The sequence below is a fragment of the Diplotaxodon limnothrissa genome, linkage group LG12, assembly GCF_057381915.1.
Source record: "Diplotaxodon limnothrissa isolate DT_005_m linkage group LG12, D_limnothrissa_male_GT1.1, whole genome shotgun sequence".
Classification (NCBI taxonomy): domain Eukaryota; kingdom Metazoa; phylum Chordata; class Actinopteri; order Cichliformes; family Cichlidae; genus Diplotaxodon; species Diplotaxodon limnothrissa.
The window spans coordinates 38,968,612-38,995,202 of record NC_140607.1 but is presented as its reverse complement, the minus strand read 5'-3'; the positions used below and the strand labels follow the sequence as shown (position 1 = coordinate 38,995,202).

At 48.0% G+C, this 26,591-nt stretch overlaps 2 protein-coding genes across 2 annotated transcripts; both read left to right on the top strand.

Moving 5' to 3' along the window:
- Positions 1-1,059: 1,059 nt before the first annotated feature.
- shld3 (shieldin complex subunit 3) lies at positions 1,060-6,723 on the top strand. The gene is made up of 2 exons (XM_085366934.1): positions 1,060-2,083; positions 5,611-6,723. The coding sequence occupies exons 1-2, from the start codon at positions 1,574-1,576 to the stop codon at positions 5,812-5,814; spliced, it is 714 nt and encodes a 237-aa protein (XP_085223060.1). The 5' UTR covers positions 1,060-1,573; the 3' UTR covers positions 5,815-6,723.
- A 722-nt stretch (positions 6,724-7,445) lies between these two features.
- Positions 7,446-26,286, top strand: LOC146621896 (phosphatidylinositol 3-kinase regulatory subunit alpha-like). The gene is made up of 17 exons (XM_085367623.1): positions 7,446-7,624; positions 10,248-10,701; positions 11,461-11,590; positions 13,985-14,077; positions 14,524-14,595; positions 14,679-14,795; positions 14,895-15,093; positions 15,893-15,975; positions 21,041-21,146; positions 21,230-21,328; positions 22,763-22,943; positions 23,015-23,140; positions 23,393-23,535; positions 23,800-23,976; positions 24,048-24,122; positions 24,479-24,649; positions 24,733-26,286. The coding sequence occupies exons 2-17, from the start codon at positions 10,510-10,512 to the stop codon at positions 24,920-24,922; spliced, it is 2,154 nt and encodes a 717-aa protein (XP_085223749.1). The 5' UTR covers positions 7,446-7,624; positions 10,248-10,509; the 3' UTR covers positions 24,923-26,286.
- The last annotated feature ends 305 nt before the right edge of the window (positions 26,287-26,591 follow it).

Below are 26,591 nucleotides of genomic sequence, written 5' to 3'. Positions count from 1 at the left end.
TCCAGTTCTGTTGTTTTCTGAGCGTGCTCAGAACACATGTTCAGCTTGTTACTTAAGCCCAGGGGTGGGCAACTCCAGCCCTCGAGGGTCTGTGTCCTGCAGGTTTTAGGTCTCACCCTGGGCCAACACACCTGAATCAAATGATTCATTACCAGGCCTCTGGAGGTCACTTAGTCATTTAAATCAGCCGTGTTGGATCAAGGACACATCTAAAGCCTGCAGGACACCGGCCCCCTAGGCCTGGAGTTTGACACGTGTGCTCTAAGGTCAAGTCAGAGAATGCTGGCAGGAAATGTATATATTTTTTATTTACATATTTTAAGGCAGAGATTCAGAAGGAAATCTGAAATGTTTAAAAGTGTTAAATGAGACTACTTTGTACTTTGCAGGATGTTTTTATTTGTGTTTGATGAAAGACTAAACATCACAGTGCTGAGCAGCCTGTAGCTTCAGACCTGCATCTACTGCTGGAAACGGTAACCGGAGCTCACCGGCAAGTATGAGTGATGTCACGTAAAGTGAATCACAGCTGTTCTGAAATCAGGTGATCATGAACTGGTTGATGTGTAGTGTAGAAATCAGCAGGAACCTTTTCTTTAAATGATTTCTGCAGAGCGAGTTTTACAATTAAGAATGAGAAAAAGCCTGAAAGACAAATTTGATAGTGATAATTTATTTTTGAATTTATGGCAAAAGTTTAAAAAGTTTTTTCCACTCTTTGCTATTTTTATGCAACTGAACAACCATCGTTTCTCCATCGTTTGCAGGAAAATGCGAATAGATACATGGAAATGCTGCGAGCTCTGCGCAGCTCACAGCACAAACTTCTCCGGGCTCCCTGAAGCTCTTCTTTGGATGTTTCTGCCTTTGTGGATGATGAGCAGATGTTTCCAGATGTTACTGTTTATGATATCAAACTTTGATGAAAATCAACGACTGTAAAAAAGACACGTTTTCAACTTAAAATGACTTCCGTATCAGCGTTACATCAATATCGCGAGAGTTGGAGCGATATTTGCTCGACACCGTCCATGTTAGCTTCCTGGAGTGGTTCGCGGCTGCTTGATGGAGGCACGCGGGTCTGAGGTGTGGAGGTGGGCTAGAGTCATCACCTGTGAGCTCGGAGAGGCCCGCCGGTAAATACCGACTCTGCTCGCCGGTCAGCCCGGTAGCTAACGTGAGCTAGCAGCAGAGGCTAAAAACATTAGCCCCCGGTGCTCGAGGGAAGTTTGGTACCTGAGCGCGAGCTGAGCCTGAGTTGACTTTAAAGCCACAAACGTCAAAAGTCACGGAGTCGGTAAAGATTTGTTTGAATGTGACATTTCCGGTCGGGATGCTGTGTAGTGTGAATGCTTCTGTCAGCGTGTGTAGAAATGTGAACTCTGGAGCATGCGCAGTATAGTTTCTGCTGAGCATTTTTAACAGTTAATCCTTTCACCACTTGATGACGTTAACGGGCTGTCGGTCTGAATGAAACGTGCTTCATGTCTGCCTGGACTGACGTCACAAAGAGGAAGATGATGATGGTGAGGAGGAGGGTGTTGCCGCCGGTCCCCTGACCCCGTCCGCCTGTATGGGGGATGTAGTCCTGCACTATCAGCCTGGATCAGCTGATGAGCTCGGCTCACTGTTGGAGACTACGCAGAAGCTCCTGGAGCCGTTCCCTCTCCGTGCTCCTCCGGCCTTCACGCCGTGGTTCCCCACGCTCACCGGAGACTGCCGCCTGCCCATCAGACCTGCGAGACCAGCTCCTGTCGTCACGTGTTTGGATGATTCACCAGCAGCAGAGGTGAGACCCAGAGATGGTGACCCAGAAACCCACTGTGATCTCCACCCTGTGTCTCCTAACAACAGACCTGAGAAGCAGCCACACAAGGACAAAGATGGTGCCCTTTGCACCGGCTCGGAGGTCAGGCGGAGCAGGTGGAGCGTCTTCACGCAGAGAGGCGTCCTGCAGCAGAGCTCGCAGTCGTTGTCCAAACAGTTTCACCACGCCGTCTCCGTCCACGGGCTCCACCTCCGCCAGAGGGCCAAATGGGTGATCGGTGAGCTGAACTGCGGAGCAGCGAGAGACATCGAGGAGGTCGGTGGAATGTTGTAGAAACTGTGAAGCTTTACAATGTTTTAAAATTTTGTTTGAAGGCTGATGAAGATGTTAAGAGTGAGGAAAAACCACAGACTGGAGCCAGACGTGAGACGGTGGAGTGCACAGGCACACACCTGCTAATCAGCGCTCAGTAACATTCACTCAAAGTCCCAGAATGTCTCTGAGTAAAACTCAGCCAGCCTTCCTGGGGTCAGTGCACTGACCTCACAGCAGCCATGTTATTGGTCACATGATGTCATTAAGCAAACAAACACATTGCAGAGGCCCAGTTCAGGTGAAGCTAGCAGACAGCTAGCTGTCAGTCAAAGAGGCCACGCCCCCAATAGACCCTGTGCACGAGACAATGCTAACTTCCTGGTTTGAGACCGGATGTGGGGTTGTACATTTCCGGTAGCTTTACTTTGCGGTCAATCACTACTGCAAAGATATATCCTCCACAATCATGTCCAAAACTCTAAAACGGAAAGATGGCGTTAAGTTACAAAGAGAAGGTGGGAACACTCACCGCTGCTGTGTCATAAAAAATCTAATGATCAATTTTGACGTTTAAAGCGTTTAGATCATCAGCTGTTTACATCACTCAACACAAGCAGAACTGCATCACTGCAGCAGAAGACACATCGTCCACATGCAGAAGCACATCTCTGTGTAGTGACTGGTCTCATGATCTAAACAGGCAAATGTTCAGCATTCAAACTACAGGTGAAGAACAGTCAAACCAGATGTTTCCCCGTTATGTTGATATCAGCTAGTCAAGTACACACCTACACAGCATGTTAACAAACCGTGAAAAAAGCCACACAAAAAATGAATGATTGTAACGGTTTCTATACATTAGTATGTAGGAAGGGTATGTTGTGACTTACCTTCAAAATTACAGCGGTCCCTCGCTATAACGCGCTTCACCTTTCACCTCGCTGTTTCACTGAGTTTTTAGTGCAAGTTTGCTGCTTTTTTTTTATGTCACATTGTGTCCTCCGTCCTGATCGCTGCAGACGATCTCCTCCGTCTCTCCTGTACAGTCCAGAATCGCTGCATCGATGCTAGCAGTGTGACTCTGCAGTGCAGTGCTGTATGTCCACGATGTCCACCAAACGTTTTGCACCGTCAAAAATAAAATCGGCTCCTTGATTTCACCTCTCGCTGGTTATTTGTAGAACATAACACCCGCGATAAACGAGGGACAGCTGAGAGATATAACATTTGAATCCATTTTCTCTTTTGCTCTGAGGCGCGGGGGAAAATATCGACAAGTCGATGAACATCATTTACAGATATGTTGGGTAAATGCCCGAGACATCTATAGAAATGTAAATCGCCGCTTGATTCATTCATTTGCTTAACTTGTTTTGGACCGTAAACCAGGCGCGAATAGGACACCGGAAACAAAGCTCCCCACAGGAGTTTCCACACCGGAAGTAGCATATGCTAACGTGCACATAGTCAATTCAATTCAAATTCTTTATTGTCCCACAAGGGGAGATTAGTTTAGCAGCAGGGAACATAAAAGTAAACAAAACAATAATATAATATGTCTGTGAAGGTTCTCAGTCATCCAGGTCATTGTAGTCAAAGGAGCTGCAAAGAAAAGCGTCTGGACTTCTTTAAGTTGCTTGAAGACGTTTCACCTCTCATCCGAGAAGCTTCTTCAGTTCTAAGGTCAAATGGTGGAGAGTCCCAGATATAAACCTAGTGGGAGTTTCCCCCCACAGAGGGACAAAAGGACCCCCTGATGATCCTCTAATCGCCTGAGCCAAGGTGGGAAACTGGGCGTGGGTCCCAATCAGCCAGAGTTTCGGGTGTGTTCATTGTGAAACCTGGCCCCACCTTATCATGCGAATTCCTGAGGTCAGATGGCCCAGGATGTGAGTGGGCGTTAAGGCGTCTGGGAAGGATCTCAAAACTGGATTATAGATGGCAGAGAGTTGGTGTCGTAAGCCCCGCCTCTGTTCAAAGATGGTCGCTCACAGTGGACATAGATGCTTCTTTCACTCCTCTTTCAAACCATCTGTCCTCTCTGTCCAAAATGTGAACATTGGCATCCTCGAAAGAGTGACCTTTATCCTTAAGATGCAGATGGACTGCTGAGTCTTGTCCTGTGGAGGTGGCTCTTCTGTGTTGTGCCATGCGCTTGTGAAGTGGCTGTTTGGTCTCTCCAATGTAGAGGTCTGAGCATTCCTCGCTGCACTGTACAGCATACACCACATTGTTAAGTTTGTGTTTTGGCGTTTTGTCTTAATAATATAATATTATTAACATAAAATAATAAAATGTTTAAGTCTTACTAGAACAGGTCTGTTATTAAAGCATGCTCACCTCTACAGCTGTTGTGAAGGAGGAAATTATCCACAGAGACCAGTTTGTTTATCAGGCTGGAAACACACTGTGAAGTTTTAACATGGGCGTCTATGGGGACTGACTCACTGCTGCCCCTGCTGGGTGTTAGAGGAACTGCAGGATGTTGATGTTTGTGTTTACAGGTGGTTTCGAGTAGAAGCGCAGGGCGATGTGTAACGAGAACTCCTCGACTCTTCCTCAGAGACGTTTCTTTAATGATGGCGGCGCCGTGACTTCACACTCGCTGTATTGGTTGTTGCGTGTTCTACTGGACTCATTGCAGTCTTCCTCTGAACTTCAGGTGTTGCATGGTAGAAATAAACGCTGCAGTGTGTGGGTGCAGATGAAGTTACAGTGGGAGCGGTCGCTTCCAGCAGCGTGTCCGTCTGAAACATCTGTGAATCTGCAGCTGTGACATCACATCTGCTGCACCTGCGTTCACAGCACGCACGGGAAACCTCACACGTACGAATGCTGGCGGCGGCGGCGATTGATAAATCGTCACGAGTCCGAGTACTTCTCTCGCATTCTTGCTGTTCAGACAGCTTGTAGGTGCATCGCTGCCACCTTCAGCCATAACAGTGCGTTACAAAAACAACCAAACACAAACAGGCTTTAATAATCAGTGACTGTGGAATATTTAATCATCGGGACCGTTCGTGGTAATCACCAGGTGTGAGTGTCACACACACGTTAAATATTAGAACGAAGCCACAGAAAGAAAACTTTATTTGCTGGTCAAAGTTAATAATTTGTTGGCTCTCAGAGAAAAACGCCAAAGATTCGCAGCTTCCAGGTTTTCCACTGACGTCTCGCCATGAAATAACGAGTGTGTGAGTCAGACGTGCTTTATCAGAGATGCAGTTTCTAAGCCTCCACAATCTTCACGCTTTAAATGTTAAAGCGGGCACGAGGACTGTGAGTCTGCTCCTGGTTAATGTTACCTGTGGACGGCGCCAGCGTGGACGGCGCCGGCGTGTGCTTTCTTCCTGCGTGCTGTGTCTGCTGATCCTTATCGGAGTGTCCGACCTTCACCTTGTTTCCACAGCTCGTCACATTTTAACGTCCCACAGAAATAAGTCTGCTCAGCAACAGAGACGGAAAATACAAACAGCTGTTTGATGTTGTCACACTGTTTACGTGGAGTTTGCTCCTCCTCCCCGCAGGTGTGGCGAACTCTGAGCCGCTTGGCGCGAACTTCCTGCCTGCCGTCGTGTAACGCCAACATCCAGCGCGAGCGCGGCGAGATCTGGGTGTTCTGCGACGTGCTGCACTCCGAGCAGGTGGGGCGCTTCCTGAAGGAGGAGCTGCGGCTGTCGGGGAGGATCGACCTGTCGGTGCGCCGGCTAGGAAACGTCTTCAGCATGTAGAGCGCCCCCTGCTGCACTCGCTTGGGTTTCTGCAGACGTCGCAGCTTAGACGGAGGCTGCAGTGACATCTGCGGGGGCAGCTTCGGTCTTATTCTTTGTCACTGTGGTTTAACCTGCAGCTCGGCCGGCCGGCATCAGTGTGAGTCACAGTGTGAGTCCTGATAAGAATCAGCACCGTAAAAGTGATAAAAGGAAGCAACAGTGAGAGTGAAACGATCAGACCCACTCAGGGAGACGCGCTGTGTTACAGCAAGCTTTCTGCCATAGCTAACATTCTTGTTTTAGAGATGCAGACATAATCCAGCTGATGTTTATCAGCTGTTCACATCAGGTTGTAGCTGGAAACTGTTGATGAAGATGAAGAAGCTCCAAGAAAAATCAAGTTAGCATTCTGCTCTGTCTTCAAATAAACCAGCGTCCGTTAACAAAACCCTCACAGAGCACATTAAAAAGAACAGTTGGTGTTACAGAGTGCACGCTCAGAGCGAGGCTGTGTGATAGTGAATGAAATCTGCTCATCAAACAGCAAATCCACGCTGCCATTTATCCACCGTTCAGGCTTTCTCTGAAGGAAACAAGGCGATTATTCATCAAGTGTTCTGCCATACTGGCTTTATGAGCAGATCAAACCCAGTTTCCACCAGTAAGCCTGACCTGTGTCAAACAGTAATATGTGATCAGGAGCTGTTGCAGCTGTGCGCTGCGTCCACACAGGATGTAAAAATATATCTAAGTTAAGCTAAAGCTGTTTTTCCTCTTCATCAAATGCTTCAAGGGCAGAAACCCATTTATATTTTATTCAAATCTACTGAACTATTCATGAGCTGGGGGGAGGGGGGTGCTCCAGCTGGATTTGTGTGTTGTGTGTGCGTTTGTAAAGTGTTTTCATACTGATGTTTGTCATCCTTCTCTGATGCCAATAAAGCTTTTTTAATATTTGTAATAAGTGTCTGGAGTTGCTGCATGTGATGTGATGTGACTGTTCTGGAAAAGCTGCAGCAGTCACATGATGCTGGAGTCTCTCACACACACACACACACACCGAGCAGCCTGAATGAATGAGTGCAGCATGAATACAGTACAACCCCCATCCCTCTCACACACACTCTTTTGTTGCTGTGGGCTCGCTGCACACTGCGTTAAAAAAATATCTGGGTTACCGGATGTGACGTAAGCACCCAGCCCCCGTTTTCAGCTTTAATCGCTTGTCAGATCTTCAATCCGTGTTTCTGGCTCATTAACGCCTCAAATATATGATGCAATAATAAAGGAAACGCAGAATACGTGACTATCTTCGGTTTGCTTAACGTCTCACTTGCTTGAAATTAGCACTATTGATTTTTAAGCACGTTCGTATCCTCAGGTTTATTGTGAAAGACATTCGGAAATGTAACATTTTGATCGCTTGTTTTATTTAAAAGAAACACACATATTTGATACATTAAGCAGAAAATAAATAACTTTAACATTTAGATTTTGGATTCTGATAAACACTATTATCCTGAAAACGAAGCATTTACGGTTAAATTGAACTTTTACGCCGATGCTTCGCGCTGTAAAATTAAAAGTCCCTTTTATTTTGAAAGCCCGTACCGGAACCTCTGTCTGTCACGCGCACTTGACACCTGTCTCCCTGCTGTAATACAGACGGACGAAGCACGAGTGTCTTCATCTGGGAAATAATCGATAAAACAGCGGCACGTCTCAGCTTTGAACTCCATCAGGAGGTCGTGTGCCCTCACTGCTTCGTCATGGCGCCCGCTGCTCGTGCTGTTGGAGGCTTTTATTGGTGAAACATCAAGAAATAAAGGTGAGACGTTTGAGCGTCTGAAGCTAGGTGGCTAAGCTAGCGCTGGCATGCATTGTCGTTTCCCGTTTCCTGAGGGGATCCATCGTCTGAAAGCTGCTCCTGATGCTGTTTTACAGCTTCTGGGAGCTTTACTTAAACTCTGTATCGATTAAGATTTCATGTGGCTAAAATAAAGTCAAAGTGTTTGGTTTTAGGCTCTGTGGGATAAACCCCGCGAGGTGGAAAGTCCCCTTAAAGTGGGTTTTTCTTCCTTTTCTGCTCTTTGAGTGACGAAAGTACCTTTAAAACCCGACAAATGTTCTCTGTTTGGTGTGTATGTTTGTATTTTTGTATATTGTGTGTATTTTATAATTATTAGCATTTTTAAATTTCGTCGCTTTTTCATTTATACGTCAATTTATCCAGAAATTCCAGTTTATTTAAATTAAATCTTAACGCATGTCCGCTTGAACCTGAACTAATTAAAATTCGTTAAACGACTTTAAAAAAAAAAAATTTATCGGTCGATTAATGATTGAAGAGAAATTGGCGAAATTCAGATTCCAGCTCCTCAGTTTCGGGCTTTGTGTTTTCGGAGTGAGCCTTTTTCAGCCACACGGGAAACTAAAGACATCAAATCTGTTTCTGATTATTGGTTCAGTGTCTGACTGTTAAACGTCAGCAGGGACTTCTTCTGCTGATGTTGTTAAAGTGTTGTGCAGCATCCACAGGCGTGTAACTCATTGTTGTCCCAGTTTATTATTCTCAGTTCTTATTTTCATGTTTTATGTTAGGATTTAATGCCAGAAATATTTTTCACAAATTCCGAAGTTCAAAATTAAAATTTGAGCTCTCCAGCTCCGAATCACGTGATCATTATAAACGTCTGTGAACAGAACGCAGTTTGTGGATTAACTGGAGGCGATTTTTACATTTAAATGATCAAAAACTAAACACGTTTCATTTCTGTGGTTGGATTTAAGCTACAGTTATTTACAGCTTAACAACAACAATAATAATAATAGTAATAATAATAGTAATCCTCAGATGATTTTTGTCACGTGATTCATAAATAAACATAAAGGTGAACCACTGTGGAAAATGAGGCTTTGTTTGCATAATAACAATGTTGTCTCATTTTTACTGTTATACATCCACATTCTTCAGAAATGAGAAAAGTTGTGAAATCCTCGAAAAAAAGAATTAATTATAGCGATGATGATGATGATGAGGCGCCTGATGAAGACCTGGAGTGTCTGAGTTATAACAGGAGCTGTCAGCAGCAGCTTTTATCTGAAAGCTTTTATTTTGATGGTCTGGTGATGGCCTTAATGATGGTGTTCACGCATGGCGCCGCCTTCTCTGACCGCAGCCGATGCACCTGTCCTCCAGTCTGACCAATCAAAGTCTGAGGTCTGGGTGGAAGTGATGGATGCTGCAGGTCATCAGCACTCAGTTCACAGCCAGCGTCCCTGACGGGGTGGGGGTTGGGTGAAGGCCTCATTAAAGCTGAACCATCTGCTCCATCAGGCGGTGCCGGTGTGAGGAGGCAGGTGATGCTCGACCTGCTCTGGTGTCTTTTTCAGAGAGAGTCTGTGTTTAAGCACAAAACTGCAGCCGGCTGTGACTCGCTGAAGCACTCGGAGGTTTCTGAGGCTCGTGGCGTGGAGTCACGTCTGATGCTCACAGCTTCGGTGAAACGTGTTACAGAACTTAAAAATGTCTCATTGTCTTTGTACCGTTTTCTTTTATTAATAGGATTGGAATAACTTGCATATTATATTATTTACATCATAAAAACATAAATTATATTTTTAAATAAAACACCCAAAAAACAACCGTGTAGATCATAACGTAAACGAGCTGTGAGCCACTGCTCGCACTGTGGTGTCATGTGAGCACAGCTCAGTGTTCAAGCAGTACAAACCAAACAGGGAAACTCCAGGAAATGTAGTTTTGTTTTTTTTTAAATTTCTAATATTGTATGAAAAGCAAAACTGCAAACTTGACTGAATCCTTTCATTGAACCATCAGACACACTCTCTGCGCACACGTGGCAGCTGTCAGTGTGTTCCTGTGTAACAAACTGCAGACATGCGTGTGCGCATTAGTTTGACATCCCTCACACGTCTGTAACACTGTTCATGTTGCCTTCATATGAAGTCATTTAAAGGACAGGAAGTCACTTCATGTGTGTCCTGTTTCTGCATGTTTGACAGCCCTGATTTAAACGGTTGGTTATTAAAATAACCCACAGTGAGTTCTCCTGGCTGCGCACTAACGGAGAGCATCATGAAGACACGAGGATATTCATGAAGATCTGAAGCTTTGTGTTTAAGTGCTGATGTTTTCCGACGGACTCTGAGATCCGAGGCAGCGGGAATGACAGCGGCTCGCTGTGGTGGCTGAGCTGCTTCCTGGGGGAAACCCAGCACTGCAGCAGAACCAACGAATAAACTGACAGGAAGTTGGTTCTTCCTCGTTTTAAAGGTTGAATAAACGCTCGGGGAGCAGTTTATTAGGTACAGACTGTGTAGAAAAAGCATTTTTGTTTTGGAGCTTTTGCTCGTTAAATGATGAAAGCGTCTTCTGCCGCATCGCGTTCCTCACACTCATATGTAACCTTTGACCTCTCGTCTCTCAGGTGACCCGTCGCCTCCACAGATGTGGCCGCTACCTCTGCTGAGACTGCTGTTCATGAACCGCGAGGACGCGCTGATCGAGCGGCTGCGGCTCGGCCTGGAGGGATGACAGGACTGTGGCGGACCAACATGGAGACAGGGGAGACGCGCGTCCACGTGGATTCTCCTCTTTAGACCCCCTCAGGACACGGACTCAAACCTATGTTCATATTTTTTCACTCAGAGCTGTTTTGTTAGTTTTCGTGAAGCCATACTTGAGTCAGGATGAGCTCGGAGGGCTTTCAGTACCGAGCGCTCTACGACTACAAGAAGGAGAGGGAGGAGGACATCGACCTGCACGTCGGGGACGTGCTGCTGGTCACTAAGGGGGCGCTGCTGGCGCTCGGCTGCACCAACGGAGCCGAAGAACGGCCGTCGGAAATCGGCTGGCTGCCTGGTTTCAACGAAACCACACAGGTACGATGCCGCAGCAGAGACAGGAAGTGCTTTCAGACCGCACGAACCTCTCCCGTCACAGGAAGCTCTTCTTTTAGCAGAAGAAAGTAATAGAAGTTCTTAGTCTTTATTTTGGAGTCTTTTTGGCTCTGCTGGCCGTCTCTGTGAAAGAGCTGATGTGGTGACATCAAAGGTTACAGCAGTGGAAGCTCTGTGATAGGCTAATAACCTGTAGCGCACAGAGATGTGAGGCAGAGCTCAGTCTGGGCGTCTTTGTTCATTTAAAAGCTGCTGTGCAGACTGAACCCTGGTCCAGCTCGTTCAGTCACAACTCCTGCAGCAGCGCTTCCAATAAATCCTGCAGTCAGTGAAGCACTCGCTCTATTAGCACATGTGATGGAGGAAATGCTCCGTGTTGACTCGTCAAAGTGAGATATTTTACTTGCGTTTCCTCTCGGCTTCTTTTCGGTGATGCAAAGAGAAAACGAAGCTGAAGTAAAAGTGGAGGAGCGGCGTAGCTGCACGGCTCCGTCATCACGAAACTCCACAAACAGCTCTGCATCCCACATCCTCCTCGCTCCGACCCCACACCGAGGGGGTCAGAGCGAGGAGCTCAGGTTTTCCGACCTTCACGTTCGGTCCAGTCTGTTAGAATGATGGTGGGATTAACGGGAACGCTTGTAGCGTTTCTGCTGTGTGACCCAAACTAGCCTCCAAAAAATGATCGTTACTGACTTTATATGATTCTCACATCTGCGATCTTCGATTCGTGTACGACAGGAAAAAGGCGACTTCCCGGGAACGTATGTGGAGTTTGTCGGCAGGAAGCGGATGTCTCCACCCACCCCGAAGCCCCGCCCACCCAGGCCCCCATCTGCAGCGTCGGTGAGGGCCGACTCGGAGTCAGAGGGTGAGTAAAGTCGCTCAGATGCTTGTAGTTTGTTACCCACGTCCGATCCTGCTGAAACTTGTCCAACTTTTAAAACCTGAACAGCAACCATGGACCATCCTAATTATCTGTCATGTAGTCGTTCACACAGGACTTGTCTGGTGTTTGATACGAGTGACGAAGCTGCAAACAGAAGTCGTAGATTACAGGTTTCGACTCCACTTTGGTTCAACTGTGTGACTAGTTTGCTTCAAACCAGCTCGTTTGCTTCTAGAGTTGTTTTTTGTTTTTTTGAAACTGTTAAACGTGTTTTTTTTTTTAAACATCATCCATCTTCATCCGCTTTATCCGAGGCCGGGTCGCGGGGGCAGCAGCCTAAGCAAAGAGGCCCAGACCTCCCTCTCCCCAGCCACCTCCTCCAGCTTATCTGGGGGAACACCAAGGCGTTCCCAGGCCAGCCGACAGATATAATCTCTCCAGCGTGTCCTGGGTCTGCCCCGGGGCCTCCTCCCGGTGGGACATGCCTGGAACACCTCACCCAGGAGGCGCCCAGGGGGCATCCTTGTCAGATGCCCGAACCACCTCAGCTGGCTCCTTTCGATGTGGAGGAGCAGCTGCTCTACTCTGAGCCCCTCCCGGATGGCCGAACTTCTCACCCTATCTCTAAGGGAGAGGCCAGCCACCCTTCGGAGGAAGCTCATTTCTGCCGCTTGTATCCGCGATCTCGTTCTTTCGGTCACTACCCACAGCTCGTGGCCATAGGTGAGGGTAGGGACGTAGATCGACCGGTAAATTGAGAGCTTCGCTTTTACACTCAGCTCCCTCTTCACCACGACGGACCGGTGCAGCGTCCGCATTACTGCAGCTGCAGCCCCAATCCGTCTGTCGATCTCCGGCTCCCTTCTCCCATCACTCGCGAACAAGACCCCGAGATACTTGAACTCCTCCACTTGGGGCAGGAACTCATCCCCGACCCGGAGTGGGCACTCCACCCTTTTCCATTTTTTAAACATGTTATTGAATTTTGTCATATACGTCAGGCCAAATAAAGAGGCCGACGTGCCTGCATGACACGATGTGGAGCCGTCCTCCTGGTGTCAGGGTTGTATAAAAGCGCTCTGAGAGGAAGTGCTTATGTTTTAAAAGCAGACTGAGCTCGAGCGTCAGCCGTCCCAACATCCCAGCACAGCAGCAGAAACCAGTTCCCCAGTTTATGAACCAGTGAGCACAGCGATGTAGATGAGAAACATCAGGCTGCTAAAACAAACACATCATGTATTTTCTGCTGATTTTATAGAAGACAGAAGAAAAGCTGGCGTAAAAATGCAGATTCAGAGACGATCAGCTGTGCAGCAGATCTGATTAAAACGATGCACGGGAAGACGGCAAGAGAATGAAGACAGTAAATAATAAAGCGAGTAAATAAAAATGTAAATTATTGCTATTTCTTGTTTATATTGTTTCCTCGGGCGGGTCGAGGAGGTCGGCAGGGAAGCGTCACACAGGCGTCGCCTCCTGCGGGTGCAGTGCTCCGATCCCAGCTTCGTGATCTCACAACTGCAAACTCAACAACTAAGAATCTGAAACAGCCTGATCCCTGTCAGCTGTTACCACAGCAACCACTCTGCACAACATCCAAACGCCACGGTCACGGAACACGTTAGCTTCCTTAAACCTTCAGTTAGAGGTAGACGTGATGCTCGCCGTCACATGGAGCCAGAACAGATTCTGATCTGGGACCAGCCGAAAGCCTGAAAGAGGGAGCCGTGAAATCTGTAAACCGACACTGAAACTTGTTTTTGTCGCTCTGCCCTGAAGAAACTGAAAGGTTTCAGCCCGATCGCTCGCTCAGTGATTCAGGTTCCTTCAGCTGCTTCCTCAACAGAGCAACAGCACACACCTGTGTGTGTGACGACCCTGCACCTGCAAGCTAGAGCCTGAGAAGACTCGAGCAGATTAGAGACGCTCACGTCCTGATACACTCCTCAGAGACACACACACACACACACACACACACACACACACACACACAGCTCGGGTTGAGTCAGGGCTGCGGTTGCTGAGTGAACAGATCTGCTGCCACCCGCCTCACAGAGCACAGGAAGTGTGTGTGCGCGCTGTGTGTTTGTGCGCGCTGTGGTTAAAGCTGCTGGCAGCAGAATCCTGATTATTGTTGTTACCTGCGTGTTTCACAGAACTGTTTTGCTCACTCAGCTTCCTGTTGCCTACATCCTTTCAAAGTAAAAGCTGTTATATGCTCTCATTTCCTCCTCCATAATTTTAGTCCCCCCCCGGTTTCCTTGTATACTTTATGACATCATAAAGGTTAAGGGAGGGAGATCAATGTCTCGTTATGAATCTTATTACTTTGACTTTTGAGTTGAAATCTTGCGTGTGCTGTTTGTTCTTCTTCAGGTCTCGTGCTGCCGGACCTCCCCGAGCAGTTCGGACCCCCGGACACGGCCCCGCCCCTCCTCAGCAGACTGATGGAGGCCATAGAGACCAAAGGTACCGAACACACTGACGTGGATTTCCAACCAGTTCCCGTCTCTGCGTCTGGTTTCAGAGTTTATCTTTGTTGTTCTTCTGAAGCTTCGAGACGCCTACATCTGCAAACGGCACACTAACCCTTCAGATGCATTCACAGCTTTATTCTGACCTTTTCTTCCTTCACTCTGATGTCACTGCGTTGGTGTTTTCCAGCATTTAAACTGAACATTTGAAGCTTCGTGACTTTCAGTCTGTAGGAACTTGTTCACAGTTCTGCAGAGTTGTCAGAAATGCATTTGTGGACACTTCATTAGACCCAGCTTCAGTTTAGGAGCTTATAATACTTCTCTCTAAACTATGTTCCTCATGTCAGGTTGAACATAAAGCAAACTGAGTGTGAAGTTTGAAATATTGATCTGACGAAGTCTTCAGCTGGTGTTTGTAACATGCGTGTGTTGCTGCAGGTTTGGACAGCCCCGGCCTGTATCGCAGCCTCAGCGGCGGCGGAGTGGACACGCAGCAGCTCGCAGACGCAGGTGAGGAGGGCGTGTTTTCACCTGTGAATTACAGAACGACTGCATCGTGAAATCTCTGCTTAAACTGATGTGTTTGTTTTCAGACCTGGAGCAGCTGGAGGCCCCGTCCCTGTGTGACGGGGTGGTGCGGTTCCTGCAGGATCTCCCCGGTCCCGTCCTGCCAGCCTCGCTGCAGGCCGACATGATCCACGCCGTTCAAGGTCAGAAGAAGCCCCACGATCCCGCCCCCGTCTCCCTCTTTCACACCGCATCTGGTAGTTTGTTCACACTTCTGTCCTGTTTCCTGTTCCTGCTTTCAGAGGTCAGAGACCTAGAGGAGTGCGCCCAGTTGCTGCGGAGCGTGGCCAGCTCGCCAACTTGCCCCGCCCAGTATGGGCTGACCTTGCTCAGCGTGGTTAGACACCTGGCCCGACTGTGCCTGCACGGCTCCAGGAACCAGCTGAGCCCCCGAAACCTCGCCGAGAGCTTCAGCCCGCTGCTGTTCAGACAGACAGCCGGGTCAGTGATCTACAGCTGTTTATACACACGTGACGGGTTATTAACACACACACGTGGCGGGTTATTAACACACACACGTGACGGGTTATTTATACACACGTGGCGGGTTATTAACACACACACGTGACGGGTTATTAATACACACACGTGACGGGTTATTAACACACACACACACGTGACGGGTTATTAACACACACACAGACGTGACGGGTTATTAACACACACACAGACGTGACGGGTTATTAACACACACACAGACGTGACGGGTTATTAACACACACACACACGTGACGGGTTATTAACACACACACAGACGTGACGGGTTATTAACACACACACGTGACGGGTTATTAATACACACACGTGACGGGTTATTAACACACACACACACGTGACGGGTTATTAACACACACACAGACGTGACGGGTTATTAACACACACACACACGTGACGGGTTATTAACACAGACTTTATTTTCTTTTCCATACTAAGTTGAAGGAATGTTTCATAACACATTTTATGACTCGTAAGAGCAGCTAACATGGAGAGGTAAGGTTGTCGTGTTGTCGTGTTGCAAACCCCGATGCCTGAAGCTTAGCTTAGATCGGTCACGCTGCTCTGGTTCAGGGAGTCACTGATGGCAGGAAGGACGTGAGCTGCTCGCAGGTCCTGGCACATGCACATATTTGAGGCCACACTCACAGGAAGTGTGATGATTAATGATGATTAATAAGATGAAGCAGAGAAAACCTTTGACCCATTTTGTTAACGGCACTGATGATGTTGTCTCTGTGTTCAGGTCTGAGTCGGGTCTGGATCCTCTGGTTCAGGTCCTGGAGGTTCTGATAACCAGCGAGCTCAACATGAACCAGGCCGCACCAGGTAACACACCTGCCTGTGTTCGAGTGGCTGAGCGTTGATGTGCATGTGTGTGAAACTCCCGTATGGTTGCTCTCAGCCGTCACGTTTAGTCTGTCACGCACAGCTGTTGCTCAATCGAACGGTTCAGATGAGACGGCGGTGGAAAGATGAGTCTGAAAAAGTGCAGCAACAAAGATTTGATGACGGGGTTTATTGGTAAAGACTGCACGAGGCTTTGGTTTCACTCAGGGAAGTGCTGAAGCTCTCAGCCTGACCACTGTGGCTCATTTCCAGCTCCACAGTTTTATTCTCGGACTCTGCTGAAGTCCAAAAATTATCCTCCTTTCTCTTACACTCAAGTTGTTTTGGCTCCTCCTCCTTTAAGATGATCAGGGATGCCTTTCTCCCGATTGGCTGCTCCTTGTGAACATGAAGTAGGTGGGGCTTATCCATCCTCTCTGACATCACGCAGATCCAAGAGTGTTTAGAGCGTTCTGAGGCCTGAGCGCCGTCCTCACACTGTCGAACGACAGGTTTATGTTTTTAAGTTTTACACGTCGTACAGAAGAATCAGGCGCCGTTTAAGCTCGCGGTTACTTTGGCAACATCTGTGAGGCCTTTGGGTTAAGATGTGACAGGAAGTGATCAGCCTGTGCTGAGGTACAGTCTGGTACTTTTGTTCAGCAGACGGTGGAAACGGTTGAAATGATGCTCGTGATGAAAGCAGCGCAGCTCACGGGTGGTTCCAGAACTTCCTGTTTCATGTTTTTCACAGCGAGGACGACCCAGAGCACCGAGCGTCTGTTATTATTATTATTATTATTATTATTATTATTATTATTATTATTATTATTTCATGCTTACTTTATAATGTGTCGCGGTGTAATTACAGCCTCACTCCTCTGGATCGTTGTTGGCAGCTGTTGTTAACATTGGTCCTCATGTGTGCACCGGCACACGTGATTGGCTGTTAGAAAGCAGATGATTGGCTCTTCGGCAGGATTTCTGTCATACATTTGCCATTTTGGGGGTTCAGGAATTCTGCAGCTCATTCCTGTCCCATTAAGGAAGGAAGGAGTTTTTTTTTCTTTGTTTTGTTATTTCAGGATGATGATTGGCTGAAGCATCGGGTGCTGTGGGTAACAGAGGAAAGATGGATTTGGAGAGAAATGGAAGGTTTCAGCAGATCAAACCTCTCAGATGTGACGGGAGGGAATATTTAAAGCCTAAATCAGCTGATTTAAAGAAGCACACATGATCGCTGGCGTTTGTCTCTGGGTCAGTTAAGTGGGTCAACGAGCAGCTCTGACTGCGTTAGTCACTCATCCATCGACTCATCCATCCACTCTGCTCGGCTCTGAGTCAGCCGGTCAGCAGCTGAAACGATGACATCACCCGTCCACAGAGTGAGAGATGCAGCAGACGAAGAGGGGAGGGAGGAGGGGGGTGTTGCCTTGGTGATATCACTGCCATCACAGGATTGGCTGGAGCCATCGGTGATGTCACACATCTCCAAGCTGCTCTCCTGAGCTTTGAACCGAGACTGCGAGAGAGAGGGAGAGAGAGACGGACGGGAGAAAGTTGCGTCGTTTGGAAACGTCTCCGAGCCGCGGACGGCGAGCTGGAAAAATAAAAAAGGAGGTTTTGAGGCCGTGGAGGCGGAGCAGAGCTGCAGGTGCAGAGCGAAGCCACGTCCAGCAGGCCCGAGTCGAGCGAGGTGACCGAAAATGAAGATGTAGCTGAGATGACGTCAGATTTTTGGCGGCCGAACGGGCTGAAAGCAGCGGGACATGAGAGCCGGGCGTCCGTTCGTTTCTGAGGACTCGACAGGTGACGGTTTAGGGGCCGACATGGAGCGAGAGGAGGGAGGCAGGGCCGAGGCGCTGAGGGGACGAGACAAGATCCTCTGCTACATCAACATGCAGAGCCCAGGTAGGAGTCAAACCCCCACCTGGAGGGAGCAGCGCCTGATCAGATGGCCGCAGCGGCGAGACTAAACCTGTGTCGGGTTAAACATCTGCATCAGCAGCTGGAAGTTTGTTTGCTGTGAAGCCTCAAAATGTGTTTCCATGTTATTCCTGATGTTCTCGTCATCCCACCCAAGTCACCATGATCAGGCTCAACCCGGCGGTGTGAATGCAGATGTGCGATGGAGTCGAGGTTAAAAATGTGACGTCGCTGTGTGCTTCAGGAGTCGGCACATCTTCATCTCGTGGTGATTTCACCAGAGCGAATGTCGGAGTGTTTCCCGAAGCGCAGATGCGTCTGAAGCGATTTCCTGCCACGCGTGAGAAAGAAAAATGGTGTCAAACCTGATCTGAGCTCAAAGTTCAGACCTAAAAATGGCCACGAGACGCGGCGAGCTCCGAGAAACTGCTCCGACGCTTAGTTTAGTTTCAGGTGTTTGTGCTGCAAAGCTCTGGTTTTCACTTGTTATCAATGGCGTGCGCCTCCTCCCCGTGCGCCTCCTCCCCGTGCGCCTCCTCTAAAAGCTCAGACTCACTTGCTGTTCAGTTGAGCAGAAAGTGAAGCTTCAGTCAGAGGGCGAGGTGTTCCTCAGAGAAACATGAAACGTGTTGAACTTTATTTTGGTGAAGCAGACAGTCGATTTGGAGGCTGCTGTTTTCAGGCCGGATGGGCTGAACGCAGCGTGCTGTCACTTCTTTTTATTTGTGAGTGACGAAAAGCTCAGTTTCACTTCCTCTTCAACAAACGAAATGGTTACTCTACAGCTCGGTCCTAATATGCTCTGTTATTTTAGTACTCGAGTATTCAGTCGAATAATCGAGTATTTGGATAAGAAATACTAAATATCTCATTAATGAGAAATAATAAATATGAACCTGCAAAGAATCTAAACGCTGTTGCTGTTTACATGTAGAGTTCAGACAAAATGAAGTGTGAAGGATTTCTGACGTGTGTGTGTGTGTGTGTGTGTGTGTGTGCGCGCGCGCACGTGTGTGTGCGTTGAAGAACATGAGCACGTCGACATTCTCAGTTTTACTCTCTGCTGTGATGCAACGTTTCCTGCTGGTGTTAATAGTTAATAGTTAATATAAATACTTAATCAATGTTAAGAATAATTTTCAGTTATTAAGACAATTTAATAAACATTTTGTTCATATTTATGTGAATCTGAATCTTGTAAATAAAGTTACTAAAGCCTTGAAACAGTTGTGGTCTGGTACCCCCCGAGCCCCCTTTAGACTCCGCCCTGTTGCTGCCTGATTTAAACATGGTGTCAGACGGAGCTCACTTTGCTGCAGCCGGTGACGTGTGGAGCAGGTGCACAGGTGTGTGTGCAGCAACTGTTCTCAGTGAGGAGGCTCCTCCGTGCTGCCGGCACGTCGCTGAGGTTTCTGTTGGTTGTGCTGTCAGATGAAGACGCGTCCCTAAATCTGGCGTGGAGCTTTAAAAGCCCCGCCAGCGCACGCGCTCACACAGTCCCACTGTTCTTTCTTTGGGTTGTGGGTCACACTGCTGGTTAGTTGTGGTTTCTTCGATATAGTCTGCACAACAAAGTGATCCCTCCCCCCTCCCCTCATCAGTCACTGATGTGTCACATGACTGCAGATACCTTTGACATCAGGGTGAACGTCAGAGTCAGTGAGCGCCTATAAATCAAGTCGCAGGATGTTTGTTTTAACAAAGGTTTAAATACTTTCTGTTCACTCAAATGCTCACCTGTTAGCGCCCCCTGGTGGTGTGACTTTAGAACAGGTGACGCTGTGAGGAGGAGAGCACTGCTTCCCAACAGCACTTACCTCACGGTGTTTCATGTAGTACAGGCTCTACAGCAGCGGTAGATAACTCCAGGCCTCGAGGGCCACTGTCCTGCAGGTCTTAGATCCAGCACAGCTGAGTCAAACGGCTAAACCACCTCCTCAACATGTCTTGAAGTTCTCCAGAGGCTGGTAATGAACTCATCATTTGATTCAGGTGTGTTGGCCCAAAGTGAGATCATTGAGCTAAAACCAGCAGGACAGCGGCCCTCGAGGCCTGGAGTTGCCTACTGCTGCTCTGCAGCATGAGAGAAACTCACCCAGGAGCATTTGGTGACAGTGGGAAGGAAGAACTCCTTTAATCCGCTCTTTAAGTGATGACGTGATGAAACCTGCTTCCAGGCCCAAACTACTCTGCGTTTAATAAGGCTGTTGTGTTTTTAACATGTTTTGTATCTTGTTCTATTTAATCTCAAAAAGCCCCTAAAAACAGTCAGTGATCCCTGTTTTTATTGCCGCTAATCGTTTTAAAGCTCAGTGTTTAAACCCTTACGATGTAACTGCAGCCCAGCAGCAGTATTAATGACTAACCTCGTACTGTGGATGGATGATCTCAGTTGTTCTCCTGACTGAAGTTTGGTCCGTTTACAGCATCCTGCCATCGATTGCATTTGTCTCTAACCATCAGGAACCTTCACGTTAACTTTCATCGAGTGGAAAAGTGTTAGCGTTCGTCCTCCAGCATTTATGTTGGAAGTGACAGCAGAGATGTACGTTAGAATTTTCAGAAATCTCTCAGTCAGAACATGCTATATCATGCTTAGGTGGAAGCTAGCGAGCTAACTTCCTGCTAACTTCTAACTCTGTTAAATGTAATAAATCCTGTTTTCATGGATGTTAAACTTAATTGTTACACCTGGTAAAGCAGCAATGCTGATCATTTTATTACAGATGAAAGACAGTTTTTAACTCTCAGTGATGCCGCAGTGTTCGTTTGACTTTGGGCCCAGACACAGCTAATAACGTCAGACTTAAAGACCGGATAGGATGGAAACTATTAAAAGAAACCAGGATGAGGGAGTGGAGGATCCAGGGTCACCTGGTCCAGCCCTAACTATATGCTTTAGCAAAAAGGAAAGTTTCAGGCTGAAGAGGGGCCTGAAAACTGAAGGCTCTGCCTCCCATTCTACTTTTAAATACTCTAGAAACAACAAGTAGGCCTGCAGAGCGAGAGCGAAGTGCTCTAATAGGGTGATATGGTACTACAAGGTCATTAAGATAAGATGGGGCCTGATTATTCATCCATCAAAAAGACAACTGCTCCGTCTCCGGGTGTGACTCCTCCTCCTCGCTCTCTGTTTCAGCTTTACCTCCTAAACCTGTGAAGTCTTCGGCTCCGGCTCCTTCCACCAGTTTCAACAACAGCATGGTTCTGCAGGACGCCGAGTGGTACTGGGGAGACATTTCCAGGTAACACACACACACACACACACACACACACACCGTGGGAGGACATGTACGGAGGGATGCAGAGTCTGTTTTTGCCGTTTTAGGGAGGAGGTGAACGAGAAGCTGAGGGACACGGCCGACGGTACGTTTCTGGTCCGAGACGCCTCCACCAAGATGCACGGAGATTACACTCTGACTCTGAGGTAAAGCTCTCAGTGCATCACCGGCTTTTCAAACACAGGTTTAAAATCCAGTGAGCAGAAATGAAGCGTTTAAATAATGTTTAAATGTAAAGACTGAATGATCTACAGGTGTGAAGGGTGGAAGAGCCAAAACTCGTGGATACGAGGCTCAAATAAAGCTGAGAGAAACGTTCAGCTGAAAGTCGACATTAACCCTTTAAGACCTACCATAGAACCAAGTCCGCCAGAGCTTATATTATATTTTTACACGCTGTGGAGCCATTTTTGGGAGCATTTCAAGTTGATATACATCAATACGACCATTATATTTTAATAATATGTATGCATTAAGTGCATAGTAATTACATAAATTGCAAAAAAGTGCAATAAACTACAAAAAAATTGAAAATTGTTTTTGATTTTTTAACATATATTTCTAGTTAGAGAAATTTAAGAGGTTTATCCCTCAAAACTGTAAATACAAAAAAGTTGCACAAAATAGTTTCCCACCACAGGAAATTTATTTTGAGTGTCTTCATAGTTTTATTTTTGAAATACACCAATTTTTATACACTGCAGGAAAAACGAAAATAAATATTATAGTGCAAATTTGCAAAAAAGCAGCATGTGCATCAAAATAAACTATTTCCAGCAGTGCAATATGAGTCCTCAGCATCCCAGAAACGACACACAAAGTCATAAAGTCAAAGATAACTTTTAAAAAGACGAGTACAGGCCCTGAGGCCCTGATCATAAAAAAGACTACATTTCCGCGAAAATGACGTCACTTCCGGTTTCGGGCAGGTAATGGCGGAAATGCAAAAGTTTGCGCTGACGTCTATTCCAACGTAGGAAGTGTTATGAACAGCTGATCGGATCGGCAAAGCGTGTTTCTGGAATATTATGTTTTTGTTCCTGCAAGCCCTTTTTATGCAATTTTTGCAAAGCTTTATGTGGAAGGAAACCGTGACCTAGGGCAAGCTGATGGCATAAGATGTAAGTACAACTCCTCTGGTTTCATATGCAAAAAAAATTTACGTGGTTGCAGAGCTACTGGGATTTAAAAATAGTTACGCAAAACGGAGCGTGCCCGCTCCGACCGGCTCTAAAGGGTTAACAGTTGAATAGAATGTGGAACAGGATGAAACCTTTGCTAATCTTGTAAGGATAAAACATTCATACAAAGTTAAACAACTTTATACTCGTTAATTCACATTTTTAAAATCCTCTAAAAATAATTTACTCTACGTGAGCTGTGGCTGCTCACCTGCAGCGCCCTCACTGTCCACCAGGGGCCAAGGCTCTACGTCTTCCAGCTGATTTATAGATTTCGTGGTTTGCACAGTTACAGTCTTGTTTGTGCAGTAAACGTCCACAGCACGACTGTCTGCTTTGTGTCTGGACGATGCCGCTGGCTCAGAGTTGACCAGCTCTCCGTTCTCTCGTCACCTGCAGGAAAGGAGGCAACAACAAGCTGATAAAGATCTTCCATCGGGAGGGGAAGTACGGCTTCTCCGACCCCCTGACCTTCAGCTCGGTGGTGGAGCTGATCAACCATTACAGACACGAGTCTCTGGCCCAGTACAACCCCAAACTGGACGTCAAGCTGCTCTACCCGGTCTCCAAGCACCAGCAGGTGGGTCGCGCTCTCCGAGAGTCTGCGTTTGGTTAACGACGGCGTCTGACCGCTGCATTGTTGTCGTTCAGGATCAGGTGGTGAAGGAGGACAGCATCGAGGCGGTGGGGAAGAAGCTGCACGAGTATCACCTGCAGTACCAGGAGAAGAACCGAGAGTACGACAGGCTGTACGAGGAGTACACCAGAACGTCGCAGGTACGCTCGGAGGAAGTTCTCTAATAAAACTACAGATTTATCAAACAGAACTACAAACAGTGATGATCAGGATACTTACAGGGTTTTTAAGAAAGAGCTGATTCTTTACTTTTAGTGCTCGATCATTTAAGGGTGTTAACGGGGAACTCTGAGTACTGGAGTAGAAGAGGACTGAGAGACTACAGTTAATTAAAATGATTACATTTAAATTATGGTAAATAAAACATTCCTCCTCTTCCTCCTCCTCATCAGGAGATCCAGATGAAGAGGACGGCCATCGAGGCGTTCAATGAGACCATAAAGATCTTCGAGGAGCAGTGTCAGACTCAGGAGCGCTTCAGCAAAGAGTACATCGAGAAGTTTCGCCGGGAGGGAAACGACAAGGAGATCCAGAGGTAAGCCGCTACCATGGCAACTGTGACGGAGCTCGTTGAGGGGAAAAGCACACACTAAAAGGAAGCCGGTTGCCATGGCAGCAGAGACTGCAGGAAGAAAGCCACCTGCTGGTAAACGAAGTTCGGAGTCAGAAATGAGCTTCAGCTCAGTTTGATCTGAAAGATGTTTTTATATCGAAACGACAAACAGATGACGAGTCTGCGCGCTCGCCGTGCAGCGGCGTGTTTGTCACGTGACAGTGAACTCCCGCTGCGTCTCCGCAGGATCATGGAGAACTACGACAAGCTCAAGTCCCGCATCAGCGAGATCGTGGACAGCAAGCGCCACCTGGAGGTGGACCTGAAGAAGCAGGCGGCCGACTACCGAGAGATCGACAAGAAGATGAACAGCATCAAACCAGACCTGATCCAGCTCCGCAAGACCAGGGACCAGTACCTGATGTAGGTGACGCCCAGAGCGCAGCACTGTGACGCCCGGTGTGATAGACTAATAACTGTGTGTGCGTTCACAGGTGGCTGACTCAGAAAGGCGTTCGGCAGAGGAGGCTGAACGAGTGGCTCGGCCTGAAGAACGAGACCACAGAGGAGTAAGTACCGACCGCACCAGCGGCTCAAACTGTTTGTTTTAGTGCCCAAAGCCTCCGTCAGCTGCTCCACCCAAAGGAGGAGGAGTCACAGATAAGTCCAGCCTTTAGAATTCAGTGTGACTGTAAAACGATGATGGCAGGTCACGCTGTGTAGCCACAGAAACCTGTCATGTGACTAAAGATGGAGGTGACTCGGCTTTATTCTCGAGAGAAACCTCGTTAAATTTACCTGAAAGGTCAAAGGTCACACAAGGGGGCACCAGCCCACACAGTGCAGGCAGCTCTCAGCCTGAGCAGAAAGTAGAAGTACTCGAGTAAAGCAGCTTCCTCACAGTCCTCTGTCTCCGCCCTCTCAGCGAGTACAGCATGGTGGAGGATGAGGAGGACCTTCCTCATCACGACGAGCGTCTGTGGCGCCTCGGAAACATCAACCGCAGCCAGGCGGAGTCTCTGCTGCGAGGGAAGAGGGACGGCACCTTCCTGGTGCGGGACAGCAGCAAGCCGGGCTGCTACGCCTGCTCCGTGGTGTAAGCAACACTCCATCTTCCTCCTGCTCCTCTTCTTCACCCGTTTACTGCACATCAGCCTCACCTCTCTTTCTCCCCCACAGGGTGGATGGCGAGGTGAAGCACTGCGTCATCAACAAGACGAGCACCGGCTACGGCTTCGCCGAGCCCTACAACCTGTACGGCTCGCTGAAGGAGCTGGTGCTGCACTACCAGCACACGTCGCTGGTCCAGCACAACGACTCGCTCAACGTCACGCTGGCCTTCCCCGTCTACAGCCAGCAGAGACGGTGACCCGCCCCCCCGACATCGTTTACACGCCCCCCTCCCCGCCTCTCCTCGTTTCCCTCTTCAGACACAGATCAGCGTCTGGATGAAGCTTTTTGTTCAGGCTGACGCGCCGATAAACGTTTTCCTGTGAAAGGCGACGTGAAGCTTGAACTTCCTGCGAGGAACACGTTACAGACGTGCCCGTTTCACGCTTTCCCTTCTGTCAGCATGCTCAAGGTGCTCCGGGCTGTTTGTCTGTTATGTATCGATGTCACAAAGGAACAGAAGCGAGGCGGGGACGCCGTGTTTCAGCGGGCGGTGTTTCACGGGCGGGGCTGCTGTCGCCTAAAACCTGGTGTGACCAAAATTTACAGGCTTGATGATTTATTCAGTATGACCCAAAATGAGCAGAGGTCAGAGGTCATTGGTCCCTCTGACTTCTGTAGGACTGGAAGTATTTGTCGCCCTCTGGTGGCGTTCAGGTAGAATGCAGGTGAAGGTGTTTCCTGACTGTGACCCTGCAGCTGCGTCCATGTTTCCCCGCCTGTGTTTAACTTTGTGCGACAGTTTCCGGTCCTTCGTGCAAACTCGACACATGTAAACATTAATACGTTTGATTTAAAACGTTCATTCTGACTCTTTGATTTCAGCCTTTTGTTCTCTGTGATGCGGCTCAGAGTCACAGCAGGTCGTGCGCTGGCGTTGTTGAAGAACATGTTTCAGTCTGAGGGGAAACGAAGCTCAGCCCGACGCGTCTGATCCGGCGTGATACGGGCACGTGTTCGGCCTGAGCGCAGCGGGCACGTCGGGACGATGAACGCTTTAATCATGGCGCTGATCCGGCTGCAGCTCGGACGATGAGCAGGACGATGATGAAGAGGTCTCGGTGTGAACACTGTGACTCTGGACGAGGGCTAAACCCGACCGAGCGAGGACTCGTCCCCGCCTCCCTCCCGTGTTTCAGTTCCTCAGTTTGTGCATCCTGGACTTCGCCGCTCTTTAATTCTTCTTTTCTTTACGCGCCCGTCAGCACAAGTCCGAGGTCTGGATCAGAACCGAGGTCGATCATAAACGAGCGGCGGAAGGTTTCAGTCGTGGAATCGAGTTTCCTGAACTTCGGACTAAACAGCCGCTGAACACCGGTTTGCTCAGTTCGACCACTGACGAGGTTTTTATGGCTTATTATTATTTTCCTGTGTGGCTCGTTAGAGGACACGCCCCACTGTGACACTCAGTACGGAGGCGTGGCCTGAACTCCCGCTGAGACGTTTGAAACGTGGATGCTTCAGGTTTGTGGACTTTGTGACGCCTGTTACTAAAAAACCAAAACTGTAAAATGTTTGAGATGAACTGTTTGGAAGCTGGAATAAACAAAAGTGTCGGCCTTTACGCTGAAACATTGATGCGTCTGTTTGTCGTCAGTCTGTGCTCCGTTTAGCGCCGGCATCACGTCTCTGTGCTCGCTGAAAATCAGCTGATTGATTTATTTGTACAGTAAACTCAGCTGATGTAACAGCTGCAGGTTCTCCGGCTACGTGGAGGCGTTAACCCTGACCCCCGACACGCGAGCAGGAATGAGTAGGGATGGGTACCGGTGTCATGGCACCGGTTCTGACATAAACGGTAGTAACCAGACCGAAAAGCAGCGCACATTTCGGTGCTTTTTTTTCCTGAGCTGTGATACACTTCTAGC